The sequence below is a fragment of the Amblyomma maculatum genome, chromosome 10 (genome assembly GCF_055883805.1).
Source record: "Amblyomma maculatum isolate TAMU_Amacu chromosome 10, ASM5588380v1, whole genome shotgun sequence".
Classification (NCBI taxonomy): domain Eukaryota; kingdom Metazoa; phylum Arthropoda; class Arachnida; order Ixodida; family Ixodidae; genus Amblyomma; species Amblyomma maculatum.
In genome coordinates this window covers 106,507,494-106,522,959 of record NC_139353.1, presented here as the reverse complement: position 1 = coordinate 106,522,959, position 15,466 = coordinate 106,507,494, and the positions used below count along the sequence as shown (strand labels likewise).

Sequence of the window (15,466 nt, the reverse complement as noted above, 5' to 3'; positions counted from 1 at the left end):
TGTATACTCGACAATCATTTTGTAAAACTCGTATCAACGGCGTTTCGCTAGAAAATGAACAGAGTGCATCGAGCACAATGTGCGTGTAGAGGACTAGATGTCCTCTCCTATTACGTAATGAACCTCATAACCGAGTGTGCTTGTATTCTAGTCCAGGAATCTAGATAGAGGAGAAAACATTTTGTTAAGACTTTTCGTATTTGTAAACACACAGAAACTCTAATAACACCCTTTCTAATCATGTTCTCTACTTCCAGACACCACCCTCCCACAGAAATTGCCCTACCAGTTCCGATACAGCGATGGGAGAAGCCCGTACTTCGGCAAAACGAGAAAGTGGGTAAGAAATTCTATAGTGAGGGCTATCATAGAGCAGCTATTTAGGGCTTTCCACTTCCAGTGGTTGAGCACCTGAAATAAGGGTATATTATAGAATGTGAAGAACTCAAGTGACTTCACTATACAGTGACATTAGGCGGTGAGTTGCTATGATATTGTTGCGAATTTTAGAGTCACAGCGGAGCCCCAGAGCGATATGACCAGCGTGGCAGGCTTCTCCTTCTGAACATCTCGTGCCGTGCTTGCGCTCCGAGCACGCGCTGTACATCTTTGTTTTCCTCTAACATGGGCTGGTAGCGCTGATCTCAGCGCCTCCGCTTTATAGCGTCGGCGGGCGCTACAGGGCCCCCCACCTGGACGGACCGGTGAAATGTACGAGCCGACGGGGCAGAGATGGGGGTGCTATGGCGGCAAGCAGGTCTGCAGATAAGCCGGAAACATCTGATTGGAGTTTATGGTGAGGTGTCTCGAGGTACGCGGGTTTGAGGCGATCTAGAGAGACGACCCCTTCACGACCATCCAGCAGGATTGTCGCTGACTTTGTCGTCCTGTTCAGGATGCGGTACGGGCAGTCGTATGGGGGGGTAAGAGGCGCCTTTACAGCGTCTCGCCTGAGAAAGACATGCTTCGAGGAAGCAAGGTCTGGGTGCAGAACTTGATGGGCAGGTGAGCGAGGCGGCACTGGGCGCAGATGCTGAAGACAGTCTTGTAGGCGATGAAGGTATTGTAGGGGCTGGGACGAGGGAGCCGAAGGTAGGAACAAGTCTCCGGGAAGCCGCAGGGATGTACCGAAGATGATTTCGGTAGCCGAACAGCCAAGGTCACAACGCAGGAGGGCAAGTAGGCCTAGGAGCACCATAGGGAGGTGGTCGACCCAGTGCTCGCGGTCCAAGCGCGCAGTGAGGGCAGCCTTCAGCTGGCGATGGAGCCGCTCGACCATGCTGTTGGCGCAGGGATGGTATGATGTGGTGCGGCAGTGTTTAGTGCCGACTAGCTGTGTGAGCGAAGTGAAGAGGGCACATTCGAACTGGCGGCTGCGATCTGTGGTAAAAATGCCGGGGCAGCCGAAGCGGGAAACCCACGCCGAAACGAAAACTCTGGCGACTGTTTTCGCAGTAATGTCCGGAATTGGCACGGCTTCGGGCCAACGGGTGAAGCGGTCAACCATCGTCAGAATATACTTGTAGCCCTGAGAGCGGAGAAGCGGTCCAACCAGGTCAAGATGAATATGCTCAAAGCGAGATCCAGGCGGCAGGAAAGACTGAGGAGGAGTCCTGCTATGGCGTGTCACTTTGGCGGACTGGCAAGCAAAGCACGAGCGGGCCCACTGGCGAACGTCGGTCTTAATGATCGCAAGGGTGTACCGTTGGATAACGAGGCGCTGCGTGGTTCGAATGCTAGCAGATGTCATGGAGGGAATGAATAATGTCACGACGAACGACCTCCAGGGTGAACGGTTGCGGTAGATCCGAAGATATATTGTACCAGAGCGTTCCGGGCACCAACGGATGAGGCACGAGCTGCAGACGGAGGGCTCGGGGGTGGGCACGCAGGGCTTGCAGCTCAGGGTCTTAAAGCTGCGCCCGGGCCAGAGATTGCCAGTGCACAGCAGGTGAAGACACGCCGATGGTGGTAATGCGTAAAAGTGCGTCAGCTGCCTCGTTGTCGGTGCCTTTGATATATCGAATATCGGTTGTGAACTCCGATATGTAGGCCAGTCGACGAAGTTCACGGGCGATGTACTTCGAAGAGCTCACACGGAACACATACACTAGAGGCTTATGGTCCGTGAGAACGTAAAATGGCTGGCCCTCCAAGAAGTGCCGATAGTGCTGGATGGTGGAGTAGATGGCAAACAGCTCACGGCCAAATGCGCTGTAGTAAGTCTCGGCAGGCTGGATCTTCCGAGAGAAGAAACCCAGTGGGTGCCACTCGGGAGATGATCTGCTGCTGGAGAACCGCACCAATGGTCACGCTAGAAGAATCCACCATGATGCGAGTGAGCGCGGAAGTCCTAGGGTGGATGTGGACGACTGAATCGGCGAGGGCTTGTTTTGCAGCCGCGAAAGCGGCGTGAGCTTCGGGAGACCAGGAAATCACGGAGGATGAGGACTTTGTGGTGCACAGAAGGTCACTCAGGGGTGAAGAAGCTCGGCGCAGTGCGGAATAAAGCGCCGTGAAAAATTTACTAGGCCCAGGAACTGACGCAGCTTGCGAAGGGTAGTTGGTGCTGGAACGTCCTTAACAACCTGGACGTGAGAAGGCAATGGACGAATTCCCAGCGCCGAGATTTGGTGGCCTAAGATCTCGAGCTCAGAAGAGCCGAACAGACATTTCTGGGCATTGACGACCAAGCCAAATTCTTGGAGGCGTTCAAAGAGTTCTCCGAGGTGACGCTCGTGATCCTGTGGAGAACGAATCGCGACGAGGATGTCGCCGACGTAGGCAAATACCGTCGGGAGTCGTCCACGCGTCACTTCAACAATGAATCTTTGGAAAGTTTGAGCTGCGTTGCGTAGCCCAAATGGAATGCGCACATACTCAAACAGCCCGAAGGGTGTAGTGATGGCTATCTTCGGAATATCAGCCGACTCAACAGGGATTTGGTGGTACGCCTTGACAAGGTTCATTTTACTAAAGATTTTGCAGCTTTTCAGATGTAGAGTGAAGTCTTGGATGTGTGGAAGGGGATATCTGTCGTGGACCGTGTGGGCATTGAGAGCCTGGTAGTCGCCGCACGGACGCCAGTCACCCGGTTCTTACTTCGGCACCACATGGAGTGGTGAGACCCAAGCGCTGGATGAAGGGCGAATAATACCAAGCTGGAGCATGCGGTCAAATTCCCGTTTTGAAATAGCCAGACGCGCACCGAAGAGGCGGCGCGGACGAGTTGCGACAGGTGGACCACGCGTGACAATGTGGTGGGTTATACCGTGCTTGGGTGGCTGATGGAGATTACAAGGCGTCATGACCTCTCGAAAGTCTGCGAGGACTTGGGCGTACGGGCATGACGGAATCAGAGTTCGAATGCCAGTGGAAGCGTCAGCCGATATAACGCCATTGATGAAAAGGCGCGTCTTGCTGTTGATGAGACGGTGGCGACGCATGCTGATGTCCAGATCAAAATGCGTCAGGAATTCGGATCCAAGGATGGGGTGATGTACATCAGCGACGATGAAGACCCATCGAAATGTGCGCCGCGGGCCAATGTCCAGAGTGGGGTATCACGAGACCATACGTTGCGATGGAGGTTGAGTTGGCCGCATGTAGAATAGGTCCATGTGGAAGCACAGTCGGCCTTGAAGGACGGCAGTACGCTGACTTCGGCACCAGTGTCGACGAGGACGCGAAGGCCAGAAATGCGGTCCATGATGACGAAAAAGCGGCCAGGGTGAAGAGCAAGGTCACACGCCGCTGCCAGTGATCTCGATCCGCGTTTCTCGACCAGTTGCATGGTGGAGTGCACTGGCGGGCGCGGTGCTGGAAAGTTCGGTGATACCAGCAGAGACGCGGACTGCGAGGACTGGACGAGTGCGGACCGCTCGGCGAAGACGAACGGCGGCAAGGTTTTGAGGAGAAACCGTGTTGGGCATGAGAGAACGTCCGAAGGGATAGAAGCGGCCAGCTGATCGATCCGGGTCTCTAACCGTGAAATGACGGAGGCCTCCGGTGGAGAAGAGAGGGCAGCGACGGAAGGAGAAGTCGCGTCGTGGACTCGATCAGCGAGCTGGGCGAGGCGGGTGGACTGCGGCAAGCGTTGAAGGAAGAGTTGCCTCAAGAGTGCGCCATTCGAGTCGGCGTTGCTTTCGCCAAAGAGCTGCCGCATGCTAGTGAGTAGCTTGGAGGGGCGGCGGTCTCCAATCTCCTCGTATGTGAGCAGCCGCTGTAGGCGCGCACTCTCGGACGCCGTGTTGCGGTCCAGAAGGCCCTGCTCAAGTCGCTGTTATGGGGCATCGCCCAAGGGTCCAGCGATAATGTCCGCCGCTTCTTGAGCCACTTCAGGAGGCATGTCGGAAAGTAAATAACGAAACCGGGATGCCTCCGAGGTGATGTGGTGCAGATGAAAGATGGCTTCCACTTGGGCGAACCAGATCTGCAGACACTTGGGTCAGAATGTTGGTAGGCGGAGCTGGAGAGCTGCGACGTCCCGTAGGCGCAAAGTAGCGTCAGGCGGAAGGTCTCCTGATGGCGGCAGGATGCTGGGGTCGGTCATTTCTTATGCCGGACTCACCACTGTTACGAATTTGCAGGGTCGCAGCGGAGCATCAGAGCAAGGTTACCAGCGTGGCAGGCTTCTCATTCTGAACAGCTCGTGCCGTGCTTGCGCTCCGAGCATGCGCTATACATATTTAGTTTCGTCTAACACGGGCTGGTAGCGCTGATCTCAGTGTCTCCGCTTTACAGCGTCGGCGGGCGCTATGATATATTTTTATTGTCTACTTCGACGCATTTTTCATGAGGCGACAATTCTGATCGAATTCAAATTATCTCATATGATTGTTAGATTAGCAGCACGATAGGTTAACAACTTACAGCTCTAGAAAATTAGAGCAGAGCACAAAGAAAGCTCTTTACTGGCAAAAAAAAAGAAATTCGTGCTCCATACCCCGTACTTTCCTTCACTACTCTTACTGTCTCGGTCGGTGCTACTAAGTACTGCCAAACACACAAAAATTTCAAGCTATCGATGAGGGTCTTTTTCTTTTCCTACAATTTAATGAACGTAAAAGTTCCAAGAAGGCTGTTCTGAAAATAGCAATTTTTGATTACGTGCCTAGATACGAACTCCGTGTGGCTATCAGTATTACTCCTAGACTTCCTAGCTAGGTGCTGTGCAACCCGGGAAGGTTCATGACAGATTGGGAGGCCCTTTCCAATGTCGGAACAAAGAATTCACATGAAGTGGTTTCGCATATTAACAATTAAAAGCAATAACAGACTACTGCACACGTGCTGCCTACATGCAGGACCTTTCCGACAGAGAGTGGAGAAACGCACGGCACTTCATAGTAACGACCTGGCCCTGGCTGGTGCTGCACTCCGTCGTAGGCAGAGCTGTCGCCCATGCTGTGCCCTCAGTGAGTGCTCTAAGTTTTCGGACGATAATTCGTTAGTAATTACCTATTGCTTCATTTTGTAGCCACGTGTCAGCAATGATCTTAGGAACCGACTCTAGCATTGCTTGTTGCTGTCAGCAATTCACGAAAGCAGAATAATTCAAAAACGATCAATAATACCCATGTCGCATAAATGTAAGAGCGTTAGTCATTGTAACAATAATGTTCATTTCGGAATAAATGTATTGGTACTGTCGCAATTTTTTAGGAAATGTCCGACTAATCTTTGATCAGCCATAATACCTGCCAAATACTGCTTATTCCTCGTCATGTTTCGAGTTTGCGAACCTCCAAACGAAGACTGCAGGGCTCCAGGCATTTCACCTCGTCCTCCCATATGACCGGAAGTAATCGACTGGGCAATGCATTCAATTCCTCCGTATTATCTTGTGCTGTACAGCGCACGTCACGTCGACCAGTCATTGCTTTGCCATCATCTGCCTACTTCCATCTGTTAAAGGCATGCTTTTGATTTCTCGAGGCTTTAGGGGGTCTTACGGTATTTGCAGATGTCGCCGGTATATTTTTTTCTATTGTAGTAGTAATAACGCCCTCGCTTTCCTGTCAGGTGTAAATATTTAATTTTCAAGAAAAGCTTCAAACAGACAGCGACGCTGATGCTAACGCCTACGAGTACAGACTAGTTGTTTCCGTTGGAGCCACTAACACTTTCGCTTTATTAAAGTTGCTTCGCGGTAAGAGAGAAGCAAAGAAACAGAAGAACGGAAAGACATAACAGTCAAGTATTTATTGCCCAGTAGCCTATCCTACATTTGGGAGGGGAACAAAGGTGAAGAAGGGCAACAAAAAGCGGCAACGAAATGAATTTTTCACGTGACCATAGACTATTATGACAAGTTTATTGTCTAGAGCGCAGCCCCTAGTCTTAATAACTCAAGGAGCGCCTTCGCCGCTATTATTTCTGATGACGCCTTTGTCCAAGTCTCTAGGACATTTCCTTTATTGAGATGGCAAGAGTTCAGGCGGAGGAATATAGCAGCCAGGAAGGTGCACTCTACCTAAAAGCGAGGCCAGTCGCAAGTGATGTGCCCAGTCGTTTCATCACGCCCGCACTGATCACGCGTTTCAGAGTCTGCCATATAGAGGAGATGGGAATATGCGTATGTAAATGCCACTCTCCGTCAGAGGCGGCACAACAGCGTAATATCAAAACGAGGGAGGCCGGTTGGTATATGCGGTTCAGGTAAGAGGTGGTAGCGACATACATTGCGCATATGTGCGCGCAGCCTCCGATTTGTTATCATCCGTCCCAGCGTAACACGGCCACACGCTGGACTGCCTTATCGATAAAACACAGTGCCCCCGCAGCGTCACTCGAGCCTTGAGTCACCGACGGCGGCTACAAAAACAGTCTGCCCAGTTGGACAGCACGGCTTTTTCATCCCGCTTCGGAGACGAGTGTGGCGTTAGTACGCTCGTCCGCTAACACTATTAATCGAATAAAATAGTCGTCACGTTTTTATGTTGGGAATGGTTGTTCGGCACAAACGACATCCCACATCTGGTGAGCCGGACAACGAACAACACGCATCGCCATGGACGAGCAAGAGCAACAGCTTCCCGAACGACACGGCCAACTCGACGCTTCCGTGCAGCAGCATCCTGCCGAGGACGCCGAGGACGTCAGAACCCCTGCAGACGGCCTCCGGCACGCTTCCCGACATGACGTATGCCGTGTCGCTGTCAAGTTTCAGCCGTTTTGGCCCTACTCGCCCGAGGTGTGGTTCGCAAAAGTCGAGGCCCAATTCTCCCTTGCACACATGACACAAGACCGGACTAGGTACGATTATGTCGTCTCCCACCTCGATGCCCGCTACTCCAACTAGGTTCACGATATTCTTGTGAACCCATCAAGAGCCAGCCTTTACGAACACCTCAAGACTGAACTCACCCGCCGCCTGTCCCTCTCCGAAGATCAGAAGGTGCGACAACTAAAGTCCGCAGAACTTAACGAGTGCCAGACTTCGCAGCTCCTTCGCCATATGCCTGCTCTCGCGGTAAACTTGGAAGTCCAGGATTCCTTACTGCCAGCAGTTTGGCTTCAACGACTTTAACGGCACGCCCAGACAATTATGCAGGCTCAGCTTACGCTGCCTCTCGACCAACTTGCCGGAATCGCTGATCGCTTCATCAAGGCCTCTTTGCCGCATCTGCCTCCCGCCGTCCAGGCTGTCGCCGCACCACTAAACACCACAGAGTTTAGCGCGCCGTGTCGACGATATCAGTATACAGCTTAACTCTCATCAACGCCGCCTGGATCAACACTTTCCGACGCGTCACTGTCAAAGTCTTGACCGTAACACCACACCGTCGCAGCCGCCTGGTGAGGAAAACCGATGCTACTAACATCAAAGCAGTCAAAGCAGTAAGCTGGGCTAGTTGGTGTTTCATCAGAAATAAAAAGACTAGCAAAAATAACACAGACAAGACAAAGACATTTCTATGTCTGTGTCTGTGTTATTTGCGCTAGTCTTTTTATTTACTCTACTACCATCGACGCTTCGGGGACAGAGCAAGACAATGTCGACCACCCTGCTCCGCTGGACATAGGGGCAGATCGCAGACGCGGCTGCGAGCTGCCAACCTTGAGGCTGTCGCATCTTCGTCAGCGAGCAAATTACAAAGCAGCGGTTCCTTCATTGTCGTCAGTGGTTCCGACATCTGCTGCTACCCACGAGCCTACCTTCAAGGTACCCGTCCTCCTACGTCGTTCGAGCTGAACGCGGCAAACCGGTCCACAATCAAGACTTACGGCTCGCTCCGCATGCACGTCCGGTTTAAGAACCTACGCCATGGCCTTCATTGTAATCTTTGTATCACTGACGTCATCGAGCCAATCACCGGTTAAGAATTTTTGGCACACTACAACCTCCTTCCAAACTGCCACCTCGATCGTCCCATTGACGTGACGACGGGGCTTCCTTCGCAACGACAGCGAACGGCTACCCGCCAGCCTAGCGTCAATTTACTCGGTGTTGAAAATCATTCACCGTACCATGCCATCCTTGGTGAATTTCTCGGTCTAGCGTGCTCTAGCGGGTTTCCACGTGAAGTGCAGCCTACCACTGTGCACTACATCCGGACCTCCTTTAGCCCCCCCCCCCCCCCCCCGGTTTTCTGCCGCACCCATCACCTTGCCTCAGACCACATGCACATAGCCAATGCAGAGTTGCAGGCCATGCTCCGCGAGGGAATTTCCCGAAACCTCCGACAGTCCATGGGCCTCGCCACTTCACCTTGTCCCGAAGACCGAAGGCTGGCGGTCCTGTGGGGACTACCGTACCCTTGACGCCCTCACCATTCCAGAAAGATACCCCGTTCACCACATAGAGGACTTCGCCCATCGCATTTATGACTGCCACGTTTTCTCCGTGCAAAACTTCTGAAGGCATACACGCAGATACCCGTCAACTCGGGTGATGTCCCGAAAACTGCAATCATTACCCCTTTCTGCTTGCTTGAGTTTCCCCTCATGCGCTTTGGCCTGAGTAACGCTGGACAAACCTTGCAATGCTTCATCGACGAAGTCGTCTGCGACCTCGACTTCTGCTTCAACTACCTTGAGGACATATTGATCTTTTTCTGGAATGCCAACGAACACAACACGCACCTTCGTCTGCTTTTTCAATGCCTCGATGACCACGGTATACTTGTCAACGTTCCAAAAAGCACGCTCAGCGCTTCAGTCGTCAAATTTCTTGGCCATGAAGTTTCATCTGAGGGAACTAGACCTTTGCCTCAATGCATCTCGGACCTGCAAAGTTCCCACCAACCCTCCACCGCTGAAGACCATCGCCGTTTCTTCGTCATGCTGAGCTTTTACAGGTGGTTCTTACCACACGCAGAGGGCTGCCAGGCTCCCCTCCATGATACCTTGTCTGGTCAGTGAGGAAACCAAACCATCACGTGGACACCGGCTTTACACAACTTTTCAAAGAATGCAAAGCTGCTCTCTGCACCGCCACACTTCTCTCCCATCCTCTGCCATACGCTCCCTTGGGGCTCTTCACGAATGCCTCTAACTTCACCGTGGGCGCCGCCCTTATGCAACGCGTAGACAACAACTGGTATCCCTTAGGGTTCTTCTCGAAAAAACTCCAAGCTCGGAAAACGACCCCTTCTGCGGCCAGTCCCAAGAACGTAACCACGGTTCCCGCCCCCTCGAGTTCGCCAGCTTACTACAGAGAACTTCTGGCGATATACGGAGCAGTTCAACACTTTCGCCACATTCTCGAAGCACAGCACTGCACTATGTACACCGACCATAAATCTCTGACCTATGCCTTCTCTCAAAATTACTCGGAGGCTTAGTGCGGAACAGAGGAGGACAAAAGAGGCACACAGGGCGCTAGCTTACAACTGGAATTGGAAGGGGATAATGTACGAACTTGGAGAAAAATATGCGCGCATGCTCTATAAAGTGCTATATTTGCATGACTGCAAAGATAATCCACACTGAACCAAAATTAACTGGGGCCACCCAAAGACAGATAAAGCAGAAAAAAATAGAAAAACAATACCGGAAGCATAAAAAGGAGCTTACAGTGCATTTAAAAATGAAGATTCATTTTTCAACAGAACCAGCGATATTTTGCATACGCACTTATCGGCTCCTCATCTATGGATAAATGACGCCTCAAGAAGCTCTCTTGCTAATTTCACTTTAGACCGCTCAAGATATTTTGTTATATTAAGAATAGTAATTGAGTTATGTGTGCTTCTAGCATCTAGCATGCTATGGTAAGCTGCTGCATTGTGTGAAAGACCCTCAAACTCCCGCTTTAATTAAGCCTTACGAACGTCCCCGCACGGCCTGACTCGAGACCAAAGGGTGGCAGATCGAGTGTACCCTCCCATCCCAAAGTAGCTACCATATTTAGCAGTTCCTACCTAGTCGGCTACGTTTGCTACGTTTTCTATCTTGTGTGGTCAACAACCCGAAGATCAATCAGAGGCTGGCTTTAACAATTGCAGTAGTATGGCCGAGTCACTACCGCATGCCTTGACTACAGTCACACAAACGCTCCCCAACCTCTCTCTAGCTTTTGTTGCACCAGATATTTGAGCCCCTTTGAGGCACCGAACTACTGCACCGGTCCCACGACGGCCTGAAAAGGTGTGTCTGTGTTGCGCCATCACAAGGGGAATATTCGCAAGAGCGGCCAACTTTCCTACTCATCCTTAGCCCAATCAGACGCGTTGCGAGGAATGCTGAAGGTTTTTAGCTGTTACATACATCGCCTTTATTCGAGGATTGAGCGGATAATTTCTAAAGGCTTCCGCCAGGTGCCAGAGTAACTGCGAGTGTGGCTGAATGGACGGGCTAGTTGTTTAATAATGACTGGTAAGTACCGCGTTACATTATGACGCGGACCAATCAATAAACTACCAACATCTTTTTTCCCCCAATTGTTGTCTATATTTTAGGTTTAAATATTCATCTTGCCTAAATTTGGCTATGGTTTCACATGCCCACTGGTTTTGGTAATATCGGCGCCTCCGCATAAACACGCCATTTCACTGGCTTTAGCTTTTATTTTTTTGAGATGCGTAGTGTTCCGCGAACTGATCAAGCTCACATATGAAATATTTTCGCAGCAAACTTCGCGGTGTCATTCGAATCCGGAAAAGAAAATGAACGTTTTTACTACTTCATATGTCCCAAGGTGCCGCCGTTGCTGTTAGTGGCAGACCTGTTTTCCTTGTTTTACAAATCACGAGATGAGATAGGTGCTTGAAATATGTCATTTATTTACACATCACTTCCAAATGAAAAAAGGAAATAAAACATGTTATATCTCCCGAAAGAAGAAAGTATGATGCCTGGGTTGGATGTTTGCGAGTAATGCGCTAAACCTGCCATAATATTGACTCAGTGCGTGAAAGCCTTATTCTCTTACGTATAAAATATGAAGACCGAAACGCTTTCTGATATAGAGTTATAATATCTGATGGGAGTAATTGTCGGTTGCTCTTGCGCACTCACTCGATGCAGGATTCCAAAGCAGGAGCTTTGGCTTGCACACATATGTTCCCCGCATATATGCCAAAGCAAAAAGGCATATTATCATTCAATACGATAGATTAATTTTGCATCAACATGTAGCTCGAACAGAACGCATTTCATTCATTCTTATTCTGCTTCGGCATAAAAACATTCAGTGCAACGTCGATGGAGAGTTTAGCGATGCCCTAACAAAAGTGTGCGCCGGTTCCAGCATCTTCTCCAAATGAACTATTGGTCGGAAAAAAGGACTAAGTGAGTGCATGCTATGACTGGACGCTGCTTGCTCTAGCTATTCGGCTGCGTTTTTTACGATTGTCTTTTGCTGTAGCATACCTATAATATATAGTGGGTGCCCTAGTTAAGTAGTCAGTTGTTGAGCCAAGTGCTGACAAAAATATTACCGGAGGCAAGCGATGGAAACCAAATCCGTACAGGAGCCAGCCGTCTTGAGGACCATAGGAGTTTTTCTTTTGGTAATAATAATTTGAAAATATCCTAATTCGCCTAAGTTACTACACATTCATATTAGACGATGAATGGTATCTGAAAAGTTGGAGAGGACCTATATAAACCCATTTTTTCTGCTTGCGCTAGAAAAAAATTTAACGTGTATAGCTTTTCCGAGCTCACAAGACAGCCCGCACCAGACAAATAAAAAAAATAAAGTATTCGTGCGTAACAATTCCGGTGCTCTGAACTCTGGTTTCAACGAACGAAACTAAATTCAGGCGCGACTCTACAACCTCGTTGCAGCGGCAGGCTATGTTGGCGGCGCGCTCAATGTATCTTTCTTCTCCACGTCAACGAACTGGATGACACGGACAAAGGAACCATTGCCAGAGAAGCCCAAGCTCCGAGCACTTGCTTCCCACCGTAAATATTGGATCCGAGAGCAAACCGCTTTTTCATCTTCAAACCTAATACGGATATACAGTCGCTGCCCTTTCAAAATGAATTGCTCTGGTACATTCTGATGGCCGCAGTTCTTCGAAGGTATCAGGGAACCGTCATCAAATGATAAGCGAACAGCACACACCACGGGGTAAATCAGCTTTCTTATCACGTCTGACACACAACGTCAGACGCCATAATAACACTGTTCTTTTTTTACCCTCGGTACATGCACTATTAACGTCATATCTGTCCCTTCGGGCAGCAATTCATGGCAAAATAAAATATCAATAGAATAACAGTTTAGAATCCTACAGAATCCTGACCTTTGCTCTACGAAAAAACATTGCTCCGAGTCATCGGCAGCATCTTTTATGGAACAGAATAGCCTCACATAGTGCAAAACAGGAGAGTGTAAAAGAAAATGGGGAATGGAAATCAAGATTTTTTTTTAATTATTTTTACGCCTCCATCACCCGCCATGCTGATATATTTTCTCGTGCTTGCTTCCGTTGAGCCACAGTGGCAACTGCCGCTACGGTCTCCCTTTCAGATGACGTATTGACGACAATATACTTGCAAATATTTCTTTAAGGTCGTGTGTGAAAATTCTGAGGCGACATTTGCAAAGCGTGCAGCCCAAAGTTTGACTGCGCAGCACTCCAAATAATGCTGCCATAGTGAGTCGCGCTTCCACCGCGTAGTTCCTTCACATTGACGGGCAAGCGGTCAGGAAATATAAAAACACGAATCACTCCTTCTAATCATTAATTTTAAACAATGTTGAGCAATATTGCGTGCGGTAGCTTTTTTGGCTAGTTTGCCTGAAATAGCAACGAGATAGAGCGTTGGAGGTACGGGACTCCGTGCGAGACACAGATTAGCGTTTTATCTATGTCCTTTTTCCTCCTCGATTCTCATCTTGGCTATAGCCTTGTATAACTTAGGCAGATGCTAGCGGCTTGAGTCCCTTTCATGGATTACTGCCTTGTCGTGGCGGAGGGGCTTGCGAAACTCGATGAAGTCGTGAGCTCTGCTGTGTAGGGCCACCCAAGATATACAGGTCACAGCAGAGAGTTCTGACAAAATGTGATTCACTGGAGAAGGTAATGACAACCCATTCCAGTATTGCCTGCCAAGAAAACCCTATGGCCAGTCACAATACCATTAAAGATATGGCGCCGGAAGATGAGCCCCCCAGGTTGGAAGGCGTCCCACATGTTACTGGGGATGAACAAAGGGCGATTCCTAGTAGCTCCAGGACGAATGAAGCGGCTGAGCTAAAGCCAAAAGGACGCTCAGTTGTGGATGTATCGGGAAGCGACCGGAAAGTCCGATGTTGCCAGGAGATATATCAAATAGCAACATGGAATGTAAGATCTATGACGCAAGGTAAACTGGATGTCGTCAAGCGAGAAATGGACAGATTGAACATTGATATCCTGGGTATCAGAAAGCGCAAGTGGACCGGAATGGGAGAATTTAACTCCGGCGACCATTATGTCTTTTATTGTTGGCACGAATCCAAGAGAAGGAATGGGGTCGCTCTCATAGTAAACAGAAGAATGGGCAAAGCAGTGCTAGGGTACAACCCCAAAAATGACCGAATGATTTCACTTCGGATCCAAGGTCACCCTTTCAACATAACAGTTATCCAAGACTATGCACCGACCACTACTGCTGAAGAAGCTGAAGTTGAGAGATTTTATGCGGACCTACAATGCCTTTTAGACCACACCCCATCATCAGACGTCGTTTTTCTCATAGGAGACTGGAATGCTAAGGTCGGGAGTGAAGAAATATCCGGAATTATAGGCAAGTTCGGTCTTGGCGAGCCAAATGAAGATGGGCAGAGGCTAGTAGAGTTTTGCCAAGAAAACAACCTGACCATAGCGAATACTCATTTTCAACAGCACAAGAGGCGCCTGTATACATGGACTTCACCGGACGGTCTGTACAGGAATCAGATCGATTATATTCTTTGCCGGCAGAGATGGAGAAGCGCTATACAAACAGTAAAAACAAGGCCTGGGGCCGATTGTGGCACCGATCATCAGCTTCTTGTTGCCAAAATTAAGCTTCGATTGAGGAAAACGCAGAAAACTAGAAGGCCTTTCAGGTATGATCTGGATCAAATTCCATTAGAATATGCTGTGGAAGTGAGGAATCGATTTCAAGAATTAGATCTTGAAGACAGAGAGCCCGAAGAGATGTGGACCGATGTTCGTGATATAATACAAGAAGTTGCTACTAAGGTAGTTCCAAAGCAAAAGAAATGCAAGAAAGCAAACTGGTTATCTGAAGAGGCTCTGCGAATAGCTGAGGAAAGGAGGATGGCAAAAGTTATGGGGGAAAGAGAAAGGTACAAGGTTCTCAATGCGGATTTTCAAAAAATAGCAAGGAGAGATAAGAATGCCTTCCTGAACATACAGTGCCAAGCAGTTGAGGACAACAGCCAATTAAGGACCAGAAGAGCTTTGTATAAGACAATCAAAAATATCAAAGGGAGCTTCTGTGCTAAGCTGTGCGTGATAAAGGACAAACGAGGCAAGGACCCCCTGAAGCCTCAGAAAAAAAGAAGAGGTGGCAGGAATACACAGAAGAACTGTACAAGAAGGACCCGAATGTTCACACCCAAAATAAGACAGTTGTGATTACTGATCTCGAGTCGGGCTTCATGAAGAGTGAAGTTGAATGGGCCTTAGCCAGCCTTCCTAAGAACAAAGCTAGCGGAATTGATGGCATTCCAGCTAAGTTGCTTCAAAACCTCAACCATGACGCTGTTAACATTCTGCATACATAATGTCAGAAGATTTGGACAACCCTGCAGTGGCCACAGGATTGGAGGAGGTCAGTTTACATCCCCATTCCAAAAAAAGGCAGTGCCAAAGATTGTTTCAACTACCGCACGATCGCGCTTAATTCGAATGCTAGCAAGGTGAGGTTGAAAATCCTCCAAGGTAGGCTGCAGCAGTATGTGGATCGGGAGCTTCCGGACGTGCAAGCTGGATTTCGCAATTGCAGAGGAACTAGAGACCAAATTGCCAACCTTCGCTGGATCATGGAAAAAGCAAGAGAGTTCCGGAAACCC

At 49.3% G+C, this 15,466-nt stretch overlaps 1 protein-coding gene and 1 pseudogene across 3 annotated transcripts in view; both read left to right on the top strand.

Moving 5' to 3' along the window:
• Positions 1–15,466, top strand: part of LOC146177198 (protein-cysteine N-palmitoyltransferase Rasp-like) — a 117,972-nt gene that overhangs the window by 29,918 nt on the left and 72,588 nt on the right. For all 3 annotated transcript variants that reach the window (XM_084583112.1, XM_084583110.1, XM_084583111.1), the window contains exons 3-4: positions 258–340; positions 5,307–5,417. In XM_084583112.1, the coding sequence (XP_084439238.1) occupies positions 258–340; positions 5,307–5,417 (194 nt within the window). The remainder of the gene's footprint in view (positions 1–257; positions 341–5,306; positions 5,418–15,466) is intronic.
• LOC146177199 (uncharacterized) lies at positions 6,864–7,825 on the top strand (annotated as a pseudogene).